Here is a 20,739-nt window from a genome sequence, read left to right as displayed (position 1 = left end):
AGTGAGATGCAATTACATGACAGTAAGGGGCATGGCTCAGTGATGAAGCAGGTCCCATGACAAACTCATAACAAGTTTTTTTTTTTTTTTTCCCTGTTGGGAAGCACGAGGGTTTATGCTGAGAACGATTGAAATGCCAACGACTTCTACTCTACAAAATAATGTTCCCACAGTGAGTAGGCACCTTTGTGTGTTTGTGTGTGCACCATCATATATATTATTTATACGCACACTTATATATCAACAGACTCCTGCACTTGTCCTTTTGCAGAGAAGACTTGATTTCTAAATGTTGAAGAGCCCTGCCATAGAAGGGGTGGACATCGTCTCCTGCAGCTTGTGTGCATCAAAGCTACTCCTTCTCTCTGCAGTGCCTGGAATAAGGGTGCAGGGTGCAGGGTGCAGAGGCATGAGGACAAGGTCTATCTTTAGGCATCTCAACATGTAGAAAGGGTAAGGTCTATCCTTGTTTCCCTTTGACTGTTGTTCTCTCTTGTTGGAGTGAGATCTGGTGTGGCAGACTCAGATACAAATATCTCTGTTGAGGAGGGCAAGACTGATGGGGGTGAATCCCCCACAGAGCTCTTCTCCTTCAGATGCAACTGGTGTGAGGGCTGTATTCAGCTCTCATACTGGTGAATTGAGAATATTCCCACTTGGTCTCTGGACTAAGTCCATTCCAAGAAATGTAATATGCCATTCTAAGGCATCTCCACAAATACCACTCAAAGACTAGTGCATCTATTTCCACCTGCAGCAAAGCAGAAACAACTCCTCCAGAGCTATGGGCAGGAGTCTCTGCTGAACTTGGCACACTCAGCCAGTTCAAAGTGGAGCACCAGAAAGGGAGCTGAAATAAGGGAGAGAGGAAATGTAGGGAGTTCCTTGAGAAACTGAAATGGTTTGGCTCAGAAAAGCCTGCCTTAACCTTCGGCTTTCTTTCCTTCCTTGGACAGGACTCCTGTGCCCCTAAGGAACTAATGTCCAACAGCAGCTCCCTCAATGAGTTCCTCCTCCTGCCATTCGCAGACAGGCGGGAGCTGCAGCTCTTGCACTTCTCGCTCTTCCTGGCCATCTACCTGGCTGCCCTCCTGGCCAACGGCCTCATCATGACAGCCGTAGCCTGCGACCACCACCTTCACACACCCATGTACTTCTTCCTCCTCAACCTCTCCCTCCTCGACCTGGGCTCCATCTCCACAACTGTTCCCAAAGCCATGGCCAATTCCCTGTGGAACACCAGGGACATTTCCTACTCGGAATGTGCTGCCCAGGTATTTTTCTTCATCTTCTTGTTGGGAGGAGAGTTTTCTCTCCTCACAGTCATGGCCTATGACCGCTACGTTGCCATCTGCAGACCCCTGCAATACGGGACCCTCATGAACAGCAGAGCTTGTGTCAAAATGACCGCAGCTGCCTGGGCCAGTGGTTTCCTCAATGCTCTCCTGCACACTGGGAACACATTTTCCATACCACTGTGCCAAGGCAATGTGGTGGAACAGTTCTTCTGTGAGATCCCCCAGATCCTCAAGCTCTCCTGCTCACACTCCTACCTCAGGGAAGTTGGGCTCATTGGGGTTACTTTCTCTTTGGGCTTTGGGTGTTTCAGTTTCACTGTGGTGTCCTACGTGCAGATCTTCAGAGCTGTGCTGAGGATCCCCTCAGAGCAGGGCCGGCACAAAGCCTTTTCCATGTGCCTCCCGCACCTGGCTGTGGTCTCCTTTTTTGTCATTACTGCATTGTTTGCCTACCTGAAGCCTCCCTCCATCTCCTCCCCACTTCTAGATATGGTTGTGTCCATTCTGTACTCGGTGGTGCCTCCAGCCCTGAATCCCCTCATCTACAGCATGAGGAACAAGGAGCTCAAGGAGGCACTGAAGAAACTCATCCAGTGGGTACAAGGTGAACGATAACAAATGTTTCATTCACTCACCAGGATATCTGCCATCGAGGCTGTATTTTATGCATTTCTTTCTTTTTTACTTCTCGCTTTTTTCCTTTTTAAATTCTCTCTTTTACATCCATCTTAAACTAATAAATACTAAAATAAAGATACCTAGTTTTTGCCACACCTGCACAGGAATCTCTCCTTTAGCACTTAAACACAGCCCATGATAAAGTAGGAAGCCAGGCTTCCCCCTTCACTAGCAGAGAGGGGGGATTCTCTGAGCCGCTTCTTTGAGCTCCCTTGGATGTGCCCAGTGCAGGGAGGAGAGTTTCCCTCTGCAGCGTCTTTTCCAGCACTGACAGCAAGGGACCTCTGGGGTACAGAGTCATGGCAGGACAAGGGCAGGTGGGCTGAGACCAGGGGTCCAGTGTTGTTTAGGAGATCTCAGCTCTCGTGCCTATGGTTAGAGTGTGATCTCAAATCTCTCTAATATGACAGAAATGACAACCAAGTCTCAGCATGGGTTTCCATGGTTCCATGCAAAGCTCCAACACACAAAACTGAACATTAGTGAATTGACAGAAAGTCTAGAGGCCGCCTTCCTGTGGCAGTTCGGGTGGGAGGCAATTGCCTGGTGACACCAGGTGACATCTGAAGAGACAGGGTTGTCCCAGGCACGGGCTAGTGCCTATTGCTCTGATAGAGCAAATGTGATACTCACATCTTTCCAGAATGCCTGGTCAAGGCCCGGTGGGCATCTTCCTTGGCCATCTGAAATAGCACTAGATGCTCACTAGTGTTAGAGCCACACTCACTAGGAAGCTGAAACACGTGGAGATGTTGACAATGTAAACTGTGACTGTAATTCATTTCGGACGCTTGATTCAGTGACACTGAAGTAGGCCTTCAAGGCCATGATACATGCCTGGGATTTCTAGCACATCTGCATGGGCAGGAGCTCTGAGGAAACTCTGCCTTTCTTTAGTAGTTGCTAGGAAAAGACCCCAGGTTCTCTCAGGTTTTCCTACTTGTGCCAAGACATTTGCACAGAGTCTACTGGGGGCCTGGAGCCAGCTGTGTCCCACAGAGAGTAGTATTGGGTCCAATCCTATTCAACTTCTCCATCAGTAACCTGGAAGAAGGAACAGAGTGCACTCCCAGCAAATTTCATGATGCCCCTTAGTGTGAAGGGGCAGCTCAGCTGTGTGGAGTTCTTTGAACATGAGGGCTAGGGCCTGAGTTCAAGCTTGTAGTGCCCTGGTCTCCACCACATGCCAGCACCTTCACCTCGCAAACCACAGGAGGACTCACGTCCTTCCTCCCCGCACTCCTCCCAGCGGACAACTCTTCCTCAACAGTCTGAGGGAGCCTGAGGCCTCCTTGTCCACCCAGAGGTCATGTCCTAGATGGACTCCCATCAACACTGCCAGCTGCTTGTTCCCAAGTGCCTGTCCCAGGAACCATTCTCTGGAGGGGACTGCTCACTTGTGACGGTCACAGGCAGTGCAGGGCCAAGAGGATGGTGCCAGGCCTGTTCTTCCAGCATTACCTTGGACAAGCTGCTTGTGAGGAGCAGGAATGGCCAGGCCCCATGGGTGTCCCTGCAGCCAGCTGTAGGGAGCAGCTTGGGGACATGGCTGGGTTCAGCATGGAGAAACTGTGGGTGCAGCAGCAGGGCTGGTCATCACTAGTGCTGGTGGGGCAGGGGTGGGAGAGCTCCTGGCAGGTTCCCTTCTCCCAAGCGGAACATGGGGGCTTCCATGTGTGCCCATCCCTGCACCAGCACACGGCTCCCTGGCTCCACTGTGCAGACAGCACCCAGGGCAGGGTGCTCAGCCCTGGGGAGCAGAGCCGTCCTTGGCCTCTGAGCTGGGAGGGAGGCTGGGCAGGGCCGGCTGGTCCTTTGGCTACAGGCACCGAGGCCGGCAGGAAGGAGCTGCCCAGGCAGCCAAACACTGACACTGAAGGTGACCTCAGTGACTCTCCAGGCTCCCTTCCCTGGGCCTCCTGGGTCCCCACTGCCTCTTGCAGCACTGCAGAGCTCTCCCTAGCCTGCACATTCATTGCTTTAGCCCCTTCCATTTGGGTGGCTCTCCTTGAGTTCCTGAAGCTCCATTCGCTCCCAGGAACACAGAGCCCTTGAAGATGCCCTGTGCTCTCCTGGAAGCACCATATCCATCTCCAGCCCTGTCATATGACAGATACGGCTTGACCATTCACCACCTGCAGGAGCTCTGAGCACCCACAGCTGGAAACTGAATCCAACCCACATTACCTAACACACCATTGCCAGGGGGCCCTGGAGAGTCCCAGAAGAGCAACAGACTCTGTGAAGGTTAAAGTCCTTGAGCACATTATGGACTCCAGCTTTGGAAGGAGAGGCCAACCTTTAAGCATCGTCCTGAGGAAATCCATTTTTATTTGAGTGGAGCCACGACTGACACAGAGACATAAGGACAGACATATTTACAGCAGATATGGCAATTAGACTGAGTGGGTTCACCCCTCTGACAAAGTAAATTAAAAACCTTATGTTAAAAAAATATATATATAAACACAGAGAGAATTCCCAAAGCGCAGAACTCTCTGAAACGCATTAGAAACCCCTTGTTAGGAAGGATGGGGAGCTTATTTCTAGCACCGACTGTACTAATTGCTTCAATGCATTCTTGAGACTCTTGTACCTCATGCTATAGATGAGGGGGTTGATCATTGGAGGCACCACTGAGTACAGAACAGAGAGCACCAGATCCAGAGCTGGGGAGGAGATGGAGGGGGGCTTCAGGTAGGCAAAAACTGTGGTGCTGATCAAGAGGGAAACCAGGTGCGGGAGACACCTGGAAAAGGTTTTCTGCCAGCCCTGCTCAGAGGAGATCCTCAGCACAGCAGTGAAGATCTGCACGTAGGGCACAACAATGAAAATGAAACACCCAAAGCCCAAAGAGACAGTAACCCCAATGACCCCAATTTCCCTGAGGTAGGAGACTGAGCAGCAGGGTTTGAGCATCTCAGGGATCTCACAGAAGAACTGCTCCACCACATTGCCTTGGCAGAGGGGTAGGGAAAATGTGTTCCTGGTGTGCAGGAGGGAATTGAGAAAGCCACTGGCCCAGGCAGCTGCTGCCATTTTGACACAAGCTCTGCTGCCCATGAGGGTCCTGTAGTGCAGGGGTCTGCAGATGGCATTGTAGTGGTCATAGGCCATGACTGTAAGGAGAGAAAACTCTGCTGAAAACAAAAATGCTACCAGGAAAATCTGGGCGGCACATGCTGAGTAGGAAACAGCTCTGCTGTTCCACACGGAATTGGCCATGGATTTGGGGAGAGAAATCCTTTCCGTTTCTCAAGGAAACACCCATATTTCCTCTCTCTCCCTTATTTCACCTCCCTTTTCTGCAACTCTGCTCTGCCCTGGTTGAATGTGTCATGTGCAGCAGGGACCCCTGCCCATGGCTCCAAAGCAGTTTTTTCTGCTGTGCTGCAGGTGTAAATGAATGTGTCAAACGACTCTTTCAGGAAATGCCTGCCCTGCCTTTCCTTTTGAAAAGTGCCCTGTGCAATACGCTCACAGTTAGACCCATGAGCAGACCTGAGCCATATAGCACCCTCCCAGCAGGAGGAGGAGCCTGTCCTGGTAGAGGATGATCTTCCCACACAGAACTTCCCCCCTCAATCCTGTGGGGACCTTCGTGTCCTGCTGGGCAGGGCAGGGACTCTCTGGGGTCAGGAGCTCTATAAGTTGCATTTAAATAAAGGTCTTTGCTTTCACATCACTGAAGTCTGTGAATCCTCCATACGCTGCAAATTTCCCATTGTCCATCTTTTCCTTGCTGCCTCCCATGCAATTAGCGTGTCCTTCCAAGAAAAACCTGCTGCTCTGTGCTCTCCACAAGGTATTTGTGCACAGCATGAAGATCCCTCCTGGCCTTCTCTGATCTAGGCTGAACAAACATCCCTCTTCCAGCTTCTCCTTACCTGCCCCATGCTCCAGCCCCTGACCAACTTGTCCCTGTGCTGAACTCCCTCCAGTTTGTTTGTTTCCTGGCAGAACTGGAGAGCCCAAATGGGATCTGGTATAGAGGCATGGTGTCCACTGTGCCAAAAAGAGCGATAGAACACGCATGTGGCCCCACTGGCCGTGCTCTCCCAGATAAATACCCGTGAGGGTGGCCAAACTATGGCACAGGGACCCAAAGGGCCTCCCCTTGCTGACCACTAAGGCACTGAGATGAGATGTGGGTGCCCTTGGCCACCCCCAGGACACACCCCTGGGAGTCCCTATGGCAACGGCCAGGGCTTTGTGATGGGGGTGGCATCATGTCCCCAAGGCCATTGTGATGGGGCAATGCCCATGGCAACCAAGGCTGTGTTGGGCCAGAGCACCACCCTCGGGGTCGCACTCTGAGGAGAGCAGCTCCAGCAGAAGGAGCAGCTCGCGTTGGTCCCCAGAGCAGCAAGTCCCCAGATGCAGCGAGTGCCCTGAAGATGGAGAAGGAGAGGCAGGCGAACGCCTGCTCCCAGCCCAGCAATGGGCGTCCTGCCAGGAGCAAGCGCACAAGGAAAGTGAGTCCTGGGGCTGGAGGGGGAGGCCGGCAGCAGGGATGGGAGCTGCATGGAGAGCACAAGCATGGTGGGCCAAGCCAGCCAGGTGTGACCTCCTCTGGCCAGGGCCTGCTTCTTGCTGGCTGTGGGGATTTTCTCAAAGACAAAGCACAACTGGGATGCTCCAAGGTCTGTAAGGACGCTGGGAGCCCTGTGTGAAGGATCAGAGAGCCTCTTTGGACCACGTGTAGCTGGGCTGTGCTCGACCATGAGCTTCCCTTCGACATGGGGCTGGGGCTTCCCATGCCTCAGGGGCTGCTTGTAGCAACACAACCCTCTCCATCATGTGCCTCCTTCTTCCCGCGGGTGGACAAGCGGGAGCCGCACGCAGGGAGGCAATGCAGGCGGACTCTGACTTCGTCCCCACAAAAGGACAGGCGGCCTTTGCTGTCTGACCCCCAGGGCTTTGAAGATGTTGATCAGGTCATCGCAAAGGTACAGAGCTGAGCAGTGAGGCCGGCAAAGGCCCTGCTTGACTGCGCGGAGTTGCCAGGAAGCAGGCGGGAAGTGGAAGGAAGAGCAGCAGCAGCGCGTGCTCTGCACGGCACTCTGCAAGGCCAAGCTTCGCGCTGGGCCACGGTGCTGCTCCATGTGCCCATCTTCTGCCTGCCCCACAGTGAAGAGCCCTCTCCAAAGGCCTCTCTCAGTCTTTGGTGACAGGTTGGCAGCTGCCCGTGTGCTCTGTTACTCCAGGAGAAATCTAAAATGGGAGCAAATAAAAGCTTGCAGACATATTTTGGAGAGCTGAAACGGTACTACTGCACATGCCTGTCATTTAGTTGGTGTGTGGTAAATACGTTTTGCCCTTTGGCCCAGAGCCCCGTTCTCTGAGGATCCTTGTGAGCTCCCATAAACACCCCCCTGCAAGTGACATTATTCACTGGAGTCCGTAGAGGGATCCTATGACTGAAAATACCCGGCCCCAAGGGACCTGAGCTCTCCTGTTGGCTCTTCCCAGAGATCTGGATCCTCAGGTTTCGGAGCAGGAGGACGCATGGGGACAAAGTCTCCATTACACCTTCAACTCTACAAAGTGTCAGAGCTTCACATGTACTCCCTAAATCGACGTTTCCCATGGCCTTGGGGAATGGTGAAGACCTTGAGTAGACACACAGGAGATGGGAGAGAAAGGGCCAAGGCCCCAGGATGCAGAGCAGGGCTCACAGCATCATGAATGAGGTGCCACAGACTTAAACGAGCAACCCAAAGAAGTCCTTCCTTTAGCAGTGACTTGGAAAGTCACATCTCTGACAGAATTCCAGATGGATGGGTCTTCTGTTCTGTAAGATTGTCTCCAGGATTCTGCAGAGATGAGGAAGACCACAAAGGGAACTTGTGGGAATGTTCTCCAACTTCATCAGCTGCAGAGCAGGGAGGTGGTCATCTCACAAAATGCTGGTTGAATCAAAATGCAGATCCTGCAGCACTGCACCATCTTACAGGCTTTGCACCAAGCCCAGGCAGCAGCACTGCAGTGTGTAGCCATATCCTGAGTTGTCCAGGGTCAAAAATGCAGGAGATCACAGAATAGTTGAGGTTGGAAGGGGCCTCTGGAGATCATCTAGTCCACTGAGATCCAGGGTTCCACGGCTGTGCAGACCTCCAGAAGAGGATCCCAAATCCCAGGGAAAAGTACACTGAAAAGTACGAGGAGCACTTAAGGTCCAAGACGAGGAAGACCAATTTTAGAAAATAACATCACTGGTGGGAGGTGACTGCTTTCAGGAGACAGAGGGAAACGTCTCTGTTCTCCCCCTGCCTCGTCCACCTCCATGGCAGTGACCTACTGAGCCCCAGAGGACACACTGGGACATGCCCCACCACAGGGAAGTCTCCCTGGTGACATGGGTGAAGACCCTAATTTTCCGGTGGGTCCTTGTTGCTCCTGAGCGCTGCTCCCACACACCTCATGGCTGCTCTTTGCAGCAGCTCTATGGCATGGAGTGGGGACAGGAGGCAGCAGGGCCGCACTGGGAGCCCCCTTCATCAGGGTGAGGAGTGGGGGCATGTTGGAAAAGGAAGAACATCCCTCCACTCCATCTGGGCTCCCCTCCCTGCCCCATCCCCGCACAGCCCCCAGCACAGCCGGGAGCCCTGCAGGGCCTCACAGCCAATGGCTGCGCTGGGCACAATGAGGTCACTGCTGCCGCAGCCCCTGATAGGCCAGCTGCAGGGAGAGGGCGTGGCTGCTGCTTGGGAGGTCCCCGCTGCGGGCAGAGCTGATTGGGCAGCAGCAGGGCTGGCTCTGCCTGGTGACTGTGAGGTCACCGCTCCCGCAGCGCCTCATTGGGCAGCAGCCGGGCCCTGCGGGGCTCTGCGCTGCTGAGATCATCTCCGCGGAGCAGCTGCTGAGCCAGGGCTGGGCTCCTGGCGGGGAAGGGCTGGGGAGGCCATTGCTGCCCTGGAGGGCAGGGCCAGAGAGCTGGGCGGGACGGCGCTGTGACGTCATGTCTTTGTGAGTGCCTGATTGGCCGGCAGCAGGCAGGCAGGCGTGGGCGGTGGGTGGGGGGTCTCTGTGGTGAGAGGAGCTGAGAGGGCAGCAGTGGTTCCTGTGTGGGGAAGGGCTTTGAGGAAGCTGCTGTCTCTGAAGGCCACAGGCAGCAGCAGGGATGTGGTGGGTTTGCACCTGTGAGGTCGCCTCCATGTGAGCAGGTGGATTTGGGGTTTAGGCTTTAGGGTTGTGATCAGTGGCACAGAGCCTAGTTAGAGAGCTGCAACTGTTGGTATCAGGAGTCAGTCAAAACCTGTTCAGTTTATTAATCAGTGACCTGAAGGGACAGAGTGCACCCTCAGCAAGTTTTCTGAGGATAGAAAATTGGGAAGAATGGCTGGTAGCCCAGACACCTGTTCAGGCTTTAGGGGGAACCTGGACAGCCTGAAGAGTTGGGTGTAGAGGAACATCATGAAGTTCAACATGGGCAAGTGCAGGGTCTTGCAGCTAGGAGGAATAACCCCATGCACCAGGACAGGCTGGGGGTTGACCTGTTGGAGAGCAGCTCCACAAAAAGGGACCTGGGAATCGTGGTTGGCAACAGATTGACCATGAGCCATCAGTGTGCCCTTGTGGCCACTGATACTGGTGGCTGAGGTCTGCTGGTACTCAGAGTGCCCCCACAATATTGCAATGGCAGGAGATGTCTTTGGGTGGCCACTAGCTCCAGGCTGTGGTGTTTCACTGTGGGTGCAGGAATCGCCCTCCACTGCCCCTTCCCTGGGCCTCCTGGGTCCCCCCTGCCTCTCTGGGGATTGCAGAGCCCTCCTTTCCCCATGTGCACCTGGGATTAGTGCTCTACCTTCTGGTCCCTGCACTGCGAGTCATCCCTGTTTCGTTAAAGCTGCACTCAGTGCCCACTCCCAGGCAAACCCTGTGCCTGGAGACCCCCTGGGGGTCCTCTCATCATTGAGGCTAACAGACCACCCTGGAATGCTGAGGTCATCCCCTGCATCTCATGGAGTTCACAAGGAGAAGAGCAGGCCCATTCGTGATTGCACACCCTTGGGCATATTTTTTGATTCCAGTTTCAAAAGAGAAGCCAGATTCAGGACCATCATATGGCAGATCCCCTTTTAACATGAAAATGTTAATCTGGAATCCAACTGTGGATTAAGGGAGCTCAAGGACTGGTCCTGCCTGTTCTTCCAGGATACGAGGGAAAACAAGGCACTCTCTACCAGGTTATGAGAGTTCCTGGGCCATATCTGCAGAACAAAGCGTGGAAGGACAGCACGGAAATGAGGAGGCCAACTCTAAATAGAGAAAGTCTTGCTGCCGTTCTGGAATGTGACGTGCCAAAAACTCGGTATCTTTATTTTAGTATTTATTAGTTTAAGATGGATGTAAAAGAGAGAATTAAAAAAGGAAATGCATAAAATGCAGCCTTGATGCCATATATCCTGGTGAGTGAATGAAACATTTGTTATCGTTCACCTTGTACCCACTGGATGAGTTTCTTCAGTGCCTCCTTGAGCTCCTTGTTTCTCATGCTGTAGATGAGGGGATTCAGGGCTGGAGGCACCACAGAGTACAAAATGGACACAACCATATCTAGAATTGGGGAGGAGATGGAGGAAGGCTTCAGATAGGCAAACAATACAGTAATGACAAACAGGGAGACCACAGCCAGGTGCGGGAGGCACATGGAAAAGGCTTTGTGCCGGCCCTGCTCTGAGGGGATCCTCAGCACAGCTCTGAAGATCTGCACGTAGGACACCACAATGAAAACAAAACACCCAAAGAATAAAGAGGCACTAACCGCAAGAAGCCCAACTTCCCTGAAGTAGGAGTGTGAGCAGGAGAGCTTGAGGATCTGGGGGATCTCACAGAAGAACTGCTCCACCACATTGCCTTGGCAGAGAGGTAGGGAAATTGTGTTCCCAGTGTGTAGGAGAGCATTGAGGAAACCACTGGCCCAGGCAGCTGCTGCCATTTTGACACAAGCCCTGATGCCCATGAGGGTCCCATAGTGCAGGGGTCTGCAGATGGCAACGTAGCGGTCGTAGGCCATGACTGTGAGGAAAGAAAACTCTCCTCCAAACAAGAAGAAGGAGAAAAATATCTGGGCAGTACATTCCAAATAGGAAATGTCCCTGGTGTTCCACAGGGAATTGGCCATGGCCTTGGGAACAGTCGTGGAGATGGAGCCAAGGTCGAGGAAGGAGAGGTTGAGAAGGAAGAAGTACATGGGGGTGTGGAGGCGGTGGTCGCAGGCTACGGCTGTGATGATGAGGCCGTTGGCCAGGAGGGCAGCCAGGTAGATGGCCAGGAAGAGCGAGAAGTGCAAGAGCTGCAGCTCCCGTGTGTCTGCGAAAGGCAGGAGGAGGAACTCATTGAGGGAGCTGCTGTTGGACATTTCACTCTCTCCAGGCTTTGTGGATTGTTCAGAAAAGAAAAGTTATTGAGCAATTATCCCAGATTTTCAAAGTTAAATATCTCCCAACTTGTTCCAGTTCTAATACACTGTTCATATTGCCTCTTCATGGAGATGTTTGTGCAGCTCCCTTCCTTGAGCCTCAGTGTGGGGTGGCTGAATGTGCTTTGAGGAGCAAGGGCATCTCCCCATGGGCTCCAGAGAAGTCTGTCCAGCCCTTCAGTAGTGGGAAGGAGACAAGAGGGGTGATGAGCTCTGAAATTCACAATTTATCAGGTGAAATCCCCCTGGTTTATAAAAGGGCTTTTCACTATCTACAGCACCACTTCTAATGAATGTGTATTGAGAGCACAATTTGGGGATTTTTGACATTTATTTTGACATGTATTTTCTTTCGGATGCCCCTCTCACTTCTGCAGAGTGTTCCTCTGAGGCAGAAATTTTCCACGTTTCTACTTGGAATCATGAGAAAATGCATTTATAGTCACGTTATGCAGAGGAGAGCCCCTCTGCCTATTAGCCTTGATTGCAGCTGTTGTGTGCCCAAGCCTCTTTGAGGTGCATGGTGATCACCCTAATCAGTTGCCCTAGAGAGAATCCAGCCCCTCCTAAGAGCAGACAAGTCCAGTTTCAAAACCTCCGACCTCCAACTTCTCTCCCTTTCTCAGGGCACCTGAGGGAGGTCTCCAATCTCCACTTCTAGCCAAGAACATGCAGGGCTCTTTTCAGCTGCCCATATGCAGTTTCCAAACTGTTTTTTCATACTCTCAGTAACAGATTCTTCAGAGGTCTCCTGGACATCACAGAGATGGCAGGAGGCAGCAATGTCCCTCCTGAGGGCACCTCCAAGTCTGTTAAGACATTACAGGCAAAAGGGTCAAATGAAGTTGCATTGAAGATGGACTGTGCTTAAGGGAGAGTTAGCTCAGTTCCTAAACCCATGGGCTGCATTTCCTGGAGTTGCACAGGTTAGAGGGTACTGGAGGCGCCTCACTCTCATCCATATTCCTCTCTTCCACAGCTTGCAGGGTAGGTGTCTGAACTGCATCTGAAAACCCCAGGGAGCCCAAGAGAAGAACAGGAGGGGAAATAAGGAGCAATTCTGCGATCCTTCTGCCAAGGGGAGAAAGGAAAGACAGGCAGAGGGGCGCTCAGGAACACCCTTACCTCACCTATGTGGGCATGCTGCCTCACAGATGGTGACATTGCAGGACATGCATCTGAAGCCCCTATTATTGAGCAGCAGGAAATGTGCCCATAGCAGCAGGGATGCCCCTGTCCTTTGCCAGGGATCTGGCTGTAGTGGAGTGGGCTGATACCCTGGACCCCAAGGCTGTCAGGGCAGAGAGGCTGCTGGGTGGCAGAGGAGACGTGGCAGGTCTTGCTCAGAGGAAGGTGTCTGCATTGGAAGGACTGAGCATGACTTCCCCAAATCCATCCTCCCGTCATGGTGGGCACTGCCCTCTCCTTCCCTGACCATCTCTGCTGCCCACAGCAGTCCCTGATGGCACCTTACTCTGTCCCAACAATTTTTGTCAGTCTGTGCTCACAGAGACATCACTTTTGTGTTCTCAGTTCTGCCCTACACAAGCCTCTGGGGACAGGGCACTGTCCAGGGGCATCGCTGTGCAGGCACTTTACAGAGCAAGTAGAATAAATAGCACAAAGGTGGTGCTGATGCTGTCTGCAGACTAAGGTGGGTTGAAGAGGCTATTTAAAGTTTCTCACAGACCTATTGATCTCTGAGAGGGAAGGCTTGAGTCCACTACCTTGGCAAAACAGAATACACTCCTCTTTTCTCCCTGCAGCAGTTAGGGAGATAACTGAAAGTGCAGACAGGAAGAGGGAAGTTCCTGCCCTTAGAAGTAGCCCTTCTCTAGACCTTCCTCTTGAAAAGACTCCTGGGACATGTCCTGCACATGAACAAGGTGAGCAGACTTGACCGAGGCAGCACAGTGTCAACAGGAAGATGATCCTGGCTGACTGGGACCAGCCCTGCCAGAGCTTCTCTGTGCAGCACTGACCCTTGCAGGCAGCAGAGTCACTGCCCAGGGTGCTCCCTCGGGTGCAGGGATGCTGCTCTGATTCAGAAACCTGGAGAGACCTATGTGCACACCCAGCACTTGACACCCCTGCAGCGATATCTGGAAGAAAGGAGCAGCGTGCCCTGCCCTGCCAAGGTGCATCAGGGAATCCCTGCGCTGCATCAGCTCCTTCTCCTGCCGTGCCCTGGATACTCCAGGAGAGACAAGTCCTATCAGTCATGGGGTGGGATGGGTTCAGAAGATCCCTCCAGGAACCTCAGCAGCATTGCCCTGCAGACAGAGACTTACCACGCAAGGGCTTGTGAAGATTTCTTCCCTCAGTGAGCTCTGCTCTGTCCTCCCACTCCACACTGCCGTTCCCCTCTCGCTGCCTTCTCTCCTCCCCTGTCCACAGCAGCAGGCAGTGCCCGCAGCCCTGCTGCTCTTGGCACAGGAGCTGCTCCTGCACTCGGCTGTCTCTGGGCAGTGCTGACAGGCTGCCACGAGCTGCCTCCGTCCCAGGAGCCTGGCCCCGCTCAGGAGCAGAGGCCCAGCTGAACTCATCAATTTCTCTGTCCTTTGTGTTCCCTCCTCCTGGGCAATTTTTGTTAAATAAACTAAAATAATCACTTGTTGTCTTTTCCTAATGAGTAGAGAAAGAAGGATTCCCAACTTGCCGTCTGTTTCATCAAGAGGATGACTATCTACGCAAGTTAGAAAGGTCCCACTCTGGAAGTACCTAGTTAGGAAGACCCTGTAGGCAGGACACTGAGACAGGGGCAAGAAGGAGGCTCATTGATTCAGATGAGTCAATCAGGGCATCCCATGCTGGTTCTGAAGCCCTTGGTCTGGGATGGGATTAACATTCCTCCCCTGAACTCCACAAACACGCAGAAGGTGGGATTCTGCTTCCCCACGCTGAAGTGTGCACAGCACTGACATCTGCATGGGACCTCCTTCACTAAGTTCCCCTTGAAATCACTGGTGATGGAGGGTGGGAGTCAGATGATGACATACAAACAGTTGGGGACAGTTGAAGAGGCAGAGGAGGTACCAAAAATGTGCCCATGTCTGTTTGCTCTCCTGGAGCAAATCTGAGATCCACATTCTCATGGAACTTCGGGACAAGACTAGGTTGGAAATATCTTTTGCCATCCCAAATGACTCCAGATGCCTTCCACTACTATGTGAGGAGCATGCAGTATAAAGCAGAGATCCAGGCAGATCATCACAGTGCAAAAAGTTAGTATAATTCAGTGCAGACATATCATTCAGTGACACAGGAACAGGCAGGCTGGGCCAAGACAGATGCCTGTGTTGTCCAGCATAACCAAACGTCTCCTCCAGCAGACCTATGGGAAGCCATGTCCCTTTGGAGCTGGAGCTGGAAAAGTGCCCCAGTGCATCTCAGGTTCCCTAGCAGTGCCCAAACAACTGGATCCCACCACTGCCTTTGGGCCAAGTCCGTCCCTCCTGCAGCCGAGCATGCTCCCTAAATGGGAGAGGCACGTCACACCAAGGTGTCTGCTCTGGTCTCTGCTCTCTTAAAAGCTTCTCGCTTTGCTACTACAGAACCTCTTTTCACCCTGGATGATATGATGGGGCTAATGATGACCCCAGGATGGCTGGATCACAGCTGGCTCAAGCCCAAGAACACCTTCAGTGATGCCTTGTGCTGTCTGGAGATTGGCTCACCTCTATCACAGGCTACAAAGTGCTACAAATCAGCTCAGACAACAAAGCCCTCTCCTGCAATTCCTGCACAGCCATACTCTGTTTCTCCCTGGTCTTGGGCATTGCAGGCTTTGCTCTCTTAGTGGGAACCTCCTCTCACCACTTACATTGCCACCTGCTCTCCATGTCAGCATGGCTCTGAAATAACTGAGATGCATTAGGACCGCTCACACAACTGGAGGTCTGTGCTGCTGGGGTAAAAGCTCTTCAGGGGAGACTGCCAGGAAGGAGGAGGAGGCTGTTTTGTGTGGAGGGGCAGCTCAGATGTATGCAGAGCTTCCATGAGATGGGCAATGCTTTGGGCAGGTGCTTGTGGGTGAGCATCAGATTAAGGGTGACATCATGATGGGAGCTACAGACCATGCAGTCAGGGTGAGCAGGTGGATGACAGCTCCTTTTAATCAACGTGAGAAAGTCTGTTGATCAAAGGCCCTGGCTCTTATTTGGGAGTGGGGGAGTGGGGAGGAAAAAAGATCAGGGAAAGCATCAGGGATGGAATAGTCAGTGTCATCTTTTCCTTCAGTGACTGTAAGAAGAGCAGATTTCCAGGTCCAGTAGAGGAAGGACAGGAGTGGAGCAGAGACCCTGGACTTCAGAGGAAGAGGTCTGACCTGTTCAGCGGACTCCTCAGGGGACAGGTGGGAGATTCCATAGAAGGCCGCTCTGAAGGGCCCAAGAGTTCAGGAAGGCCAACAGGTCTTTAAGAACAACACCAGCCAAGCACAAAGATGGTCTGCACCAATACTCAGGAAAACTCGTTCAACTTTCTGGAGATTGGGATGTACTCAAGAGTGCTGCAGTAGCTGGTGGATGTTATTGCTAAGTCACTCTGCCTCATCTCAGAATGCTCACGGAGAGGTGCTTGGGGTGTGTTAGGAAGTGTTGGCAGCAGATGGAGGGAGGCGACTCTGGCCCTCTACTTAGCCCTGCTGAGGCCACATGAGGAGTCTTGTTTCCAGTTCTGGGCTCTCCACTACAAAAGGGACATGGAACTACTGGAGAGAGTCCAGTGTGGGACTACAAAAATGATCAAGGGACTGGAGGATCTCTCCTGTGAGGAGACGCTGAGAGAGCTCGGGGCAGCAGCTCTCTGGAAGAGACCTGAGCATCCTGGGGGACAGAGGAAAACCATGAGACAGCAGCATTCCTTGGTAGCAGAGAAGGCCGTAAGAATCATGGTGCTATGAGCAGCAGCACAGCCAGGAGGTAAAGGTAAATGGTGAATGCCTTTAATCACTATTCATTAGACCACATGGAGAACACTGCATCTAAGTGTGGTTTCCTGGAACAAGAAAGATGTTGATAACTGGGAGAAAATTAAGCCAAGGACCCTCACTAGAGCTGGGGAGCTGGAGCACTTACCCTGTGATGAAACACTGGAATTGGTTATCCAGAGTGCATGAAAACAGAGCAAGCTGGTGTGACACCAGGGCTGACCAGGCTATGAGCAAGGAGATTGGGACAGAGATCTCCTGAGGCCCCGTCCACCCTCTGTGCAAGGAGTCCATGATTCTTCCTGGAACTGGATGGATGGCAGAGCTCTGAAGGCTGTGATAAATGGAACTGAGTCTAAGTGGAGGCCTGTGGCTAGCAGTGTCCCCAGGGGTCAGTCCTGCTTCCAGTGCTGTTCAACTTTATTCATCAGTGATTTGGATGAGGGCACAGAGTGCACTCTCAGCAAGTTTGTGGACAATACCAAACTGGGTGGAGGGGTCAACACTCCAGAGGGCTGTGCTGCCATTCAGAGGAACTTGGACAGGATGGAGAGTTGGGCAGAGAGGAACCTCATAGGGTTCAACAAGGACAAGTTAAGGATCCTGCACCTGGACAGGAATAACTCTGTACAGATAAGGGGCTGACCTGCTGGAAAGCAGCTCCACAGAGAGGGATTTGGGAGACCAGGTTGACAACAAGTTAACCAGTTGCCAAAAATGTGCCTTTGTGTCCAAGAAGGCCAATGGAATCCTGGCCTGCATTAGGAGGAGTGTTGCCAGCAGGTCGAGGGAGGGGATCCTGCTCCTCTCCTCACCTCTGGTGAGGCCGCACCTGGAGTACTGTGTGCAGTTCTGGGCTCCCCGGTTCAAGAGGGATGTGGAACTTCTAGAAAGGGTCAAGTGTAGAGCAACAAAGAGGATTAAGAGACTGGAGCATGTCTTGCATGCGAAAACACTAAGCGAGCTGGACCTGTTTAGTCTGGAGAAGAGAAAATTGGGAAGGGATTTTATCAACATGTATAAATATCTGAGGGGAGAATGTAAAAAGGATGCGGCCAAACTCTTTTGGATGGTGGCCAATGACAGGACAAGGGGTAATGGATATAAATTAAAACACAGGAAGTTCCACTGCCATGTGAGAAAGAACTTCTTTACTGTGAGGGTGACAGAGCCCTGGAACAGGGTGCCCAGAGAGGTTGTGGAGTGTCCTCCTCTGGAGATAACGCAAAACCCACCTGGATACGACCCTGTGCAATGTGTTCTAGGTGTCCCTCCTTGTGCAGGAGTGTTGAAGTAGATGATCTCCCTAAGTCTCTTCCAACCTCAACCATTCTGTGATTCTGTGATATGTACACCTGGATTTAGTGCTCTACCTTCTTCTTGCCCCACTGTCGATCGTCCCGCATTTTGTGAAGCTTCACTCATTTCCTGTCGCCAGGCACATGCTCTCCCTCGAAATCCCCTGACCTCTCCTGGGAGCCCCTCCAGAAGCATCTATCATCCACATGGTCTCCTCTGGGAAAGTCCTAGGTAGACACTTCAGAGACCGTTCCCTATCTCCACTGGTCACTGAGAGATGAACCATGAATCCAGTCTAATCCCTAGTCATCTGGGGACTCTGAGCTCATCGCTGGAAGCCATGGATCTTACAACCAGAAGATAGGCCCTTTTGCAGTTACACCCCACCTTGGACATATTGCAGCCATCCTGTGATCTGGATTCACAGATCCATCCTGTGAATAAATACCTGGTTTCAGACATATCACAGAGGAGATGCCCTTTAATTACAGGAAATGTTACTCTGGAGTCCAGGACTGACAGAAGGGTGCCCAGTGCCTGGTCCTGCCTGTGCTTCCAGGACACGTTCACATGGAAACACAACCCTGTCATCACCAGGTTATGAGAACTCCTGGGCAATATCCACACAACAGAGCATAGAAGCACAGCATGGAAATGAAGAGAACAACTCTTAAAAGAGAAAGTCCTGCTCTGCTGGGATGTGTCTCCAGAAAGCTGCAGTCCCCATGAGAAGGCTGCAGTGAGGAAATGCCTGCTGTGGAGTGTGGGGGTGACATTGTCAAGCAGAGGGTCTGTCCCCACAGGCTGCTGCCTGAGTCTCCTCCCTCCACTGTCCCTCCACTTGTAATGTTACAGCACTGGAGACAGAAGGGAAGAGCCCACAGTGACATCTGGCTGCCACCATCACAGGAGAGGGGTTTGAGATGACACCCTGACGGTGCCTGGGGCAGCTGAGTGCTCCTAATGGACATGGGGCCCATGGTCTCACCCCGTCTGTACTCGTCTGAGCCTAACACTGTCCCCCTGAGCTCCCTTGGGGCCAGTTCTGGAAGAGACACTGCACAAGGAAACTCTCCACATTGCACGAGGGGCATGCGAGGGAGCTCGAGCAGTGGGCTCTGAGGTCCCCCCGCTCTGCTGGAGAAGGGGGAAGAAGCCTGGCTTCCTGCTTCAACACAGGATGTGGGTCCAATTCAAAGGAGAGGTTCCCAAGGAGACATACAATGAAGTGGATATACTTATTTATTTACTTATTATATTTGTCTGAGATGGATGTACAAGAGAAAACTAAGAAGGAAATAAATGCATAACACACATCCTTGATGAGGGATATTCTGATGAGTGAATGAACATGGGGCAGATATTGGCAATGACCTCATATCCACTGAACCATCTTTTCCAGTGTGTCCCTGAGCTCCTTGTTCCTCATGCTGTAGATGAGGGGGTTCAGTGCTGGAGGCACCACCGAGTACAGAATGGACAGCATGAGATTCAGAAATGGGGAGGAGACAGACGAGGGCTTCAGGTAGACAAGTATGTCAGTGCTGACAAAGAGAGAGACCACGGCCAGGTGCGGGAGGCACATGGAAAAGGCTTTGTGCCGGCCCTGCTCAGAGGGGATCCTCAGCACTGCTCTGAAGATCTGCACATAGGACACTACAATGAAAATGAAACACCCAAAGACTAAACAGGCACTAACCACCAGAAGCCCAACTTCCCTGAGGTAGAAGTGTGAGCAGGAGAGCTTGAGGATCTGGGGGATCTCACAGAAGAACTGCTCCACCACATTGCCTTGGCAGAGGGGTAGGGAAAATGTGTTCCCAGTGTGCAGGAGAGCATGGAGAAACCCACAGCTCCAGGCAGCTGCTGCCATTTTGACACAAGCTCTGCTGCCCAGGGGGGTCCCATAGTGCAGGGGTCTGCAGATGGCAACATAGCGGTCGTAGGCCATGACTGTGAGGAGAGAATACTCTGCTGACATAAAAAAGACCAACAGAAAGATCTGGGCAGCGCATCCCAAGTATGAGATGACCCTGATGTCCCACAGAGAATTGGCCATGGATTTGGGAACAGTTGTGGAGATGGAGCCAAGGTCAAGGAGGGAGAGGTTGAGGAGGAAGAAGTACATGGGGGTGTGGAGATGGTGGTCGCAGGCTACGGCTGTGATGATGAGGCTGTTGGCCAGGAGGGCAGCCAGGTAGATGCCGAGGAAGAGCGAGAAGTGCAAGAGCTGCAGCTCCCGCCTGTCTGAGAATCCCAGGAGGAGGAGAACATTGAGGGAGCTTCTGTTGGACATTTTATCTTGATTCAGCACACTCTCCAATGAGGAAAAAGTATCAACAAGTTAGAACAAGCTTCTCTGAATAAAATCCATTCCACTCCTCATGGTACCCCCTCATTGGCTCTTTCCTTTACCTTGTTCTGATCCCTTTCTTGACCTCTGGTTTGTGCTGGGTGAGTGTGCTCTGCCTCTGTGCCTGGGCTCCAGGGCAGTCAGACCTGCTCTACTTGGGGGTGTAGATGGAGGTGTCAAATTGACTCATGCATTTGCGGGCGAGACTTGGGGATGGGTACTGTGATCTGAGTGAAGGGGATTTGATGAACTGTGGAGTGAAGGCAAGTGGGAATATTCTTCACTTGCTATTGCAACAGCGAGAGAGAGAGAGAGGCCACACTCATGACAGCTCTGTTTGAGAGGGAAGATCACTGGGAGGGATTAATCTAACCCCCCTTTCAGTTTGCTCTCTTCAACAGAGGTGTCTGAACCTGAATCAGTCACCGCAGTTCCCACTCCAGCAAGGGAGAGGAACAGTGCAGTGAAGGCAGGGGCTCAACTGACCCTTTCTGGGCATCTCATTTCCACTAAGACGGACCCTGTCCTCACATCACCTAAATGTCTTCACTGTTGCTTGAGGGAATGCAGTGGGAAAGGGAAGTTACTGCCTGAACTGCAGCTGAATTCCCCTCCTTAGCTCCAGAGAGCAAAACCAGATCAGAACAGACAGGTGAAGGAATGAAGAGCAACAGTATGAACCTTCTGGCAAGGGAAAGTAAGGAGCAGCAGACAGAGGAGCACTGAGGAAAGCCTTCACCTCTCCCAGCTGTGCACA

At 52.3% G+C, this 20,739-nt stretch overlaps 3 protein-coding genes and 1 pseudogene across 3 annotated transcripts; 1 reads left to right on the top strand and 3 right to left on the bottom strand.

The window, feature by feature from the left end:
- The window catches only part of LOC148594213 (antigen WC1.1-like), a 382,286-nt pseudogene that overhangs the window by 126,948 nt on the left and 234,599 nt on the right, over window positions 1-20,739 (bottom strand).
- On the top strand, window positions 981-1,913 carry LOC148594218 (olfactory receptor 14J1-like). The gene has a single exon (XM_088527349.1). It carries the CDS (start codon window positions 981-983, stop codon window positions 1,911-1,913), a length of 933 nt encoding a protein of 310 aa, XP_088383475.1.
- Window positions 10,408-11,172, bottom strand: LOC148594217 (olfactory receptor 14A16-like). Its single transcript, XM_088527347.1, has one exon. The coding sequence runs from the start codon at window positions 11,170-11,172 to the stop codon at window positions 10,408-10,410; it is 765 nt and encodes a 254-aa protein (XP_088383473.1).
- LOC148594216 (olfactory receptor 14A16-like) lies at window positions 19,005-19,925 on the bottom strand. The gene has a single exon (XM_088527346.1). The coding sequence runs from the start codon at window positions 19,923-19,925 to the stop codon at window positions 19,005-19,007; it is 921 nt and encodes a 306-aa protein (XP_088383472.1).

Source organism: Tinamus guttatus, unplaced genomic scaffold (assembly GCF_059628265.1).
Source record: "Tinamus guttatus ecotype Peru unplaced genomic scaffold, ASM5962826v1 Tinamus_guttatus_pri_ptg000282l, whole genome shotgun sequence".
Taxonomy (NCBI): domain Eukaryota; kingdom Metazoa; phylum Chordata; class Aves; order Tinamiformes; family Tinamidae; genus Tinamus; species Tinamus guttatus.
Note: the sequence above shows the minus strand (reverse complement) of the source record. Positions and strands in the feature narration are given on the sequence as shown.

Coding starts and splice junctions, on each gene's coding strand:
- LOC148594217 (XM_088527347.1), bottom strand. CDS start 11,172: ATGTACTTCTTCCTTCTCAACCTCTCCTTCCTCGACCTTGGCTCCATC.
- LOC148594218 (XM_088527349.1), top strand. CDS start 981: ATGTCCAACAGCAGCTCCCTCAATGAGTTCCTCCTCCTGCCATTCGCA.
- LOC148594216 (XM_088527346.1), bottom strand. CDS start 19,925: ATGTCCAACAGAAGCTCCCTCAATGTTCTCCTCCTCCTGGGATTCTCA.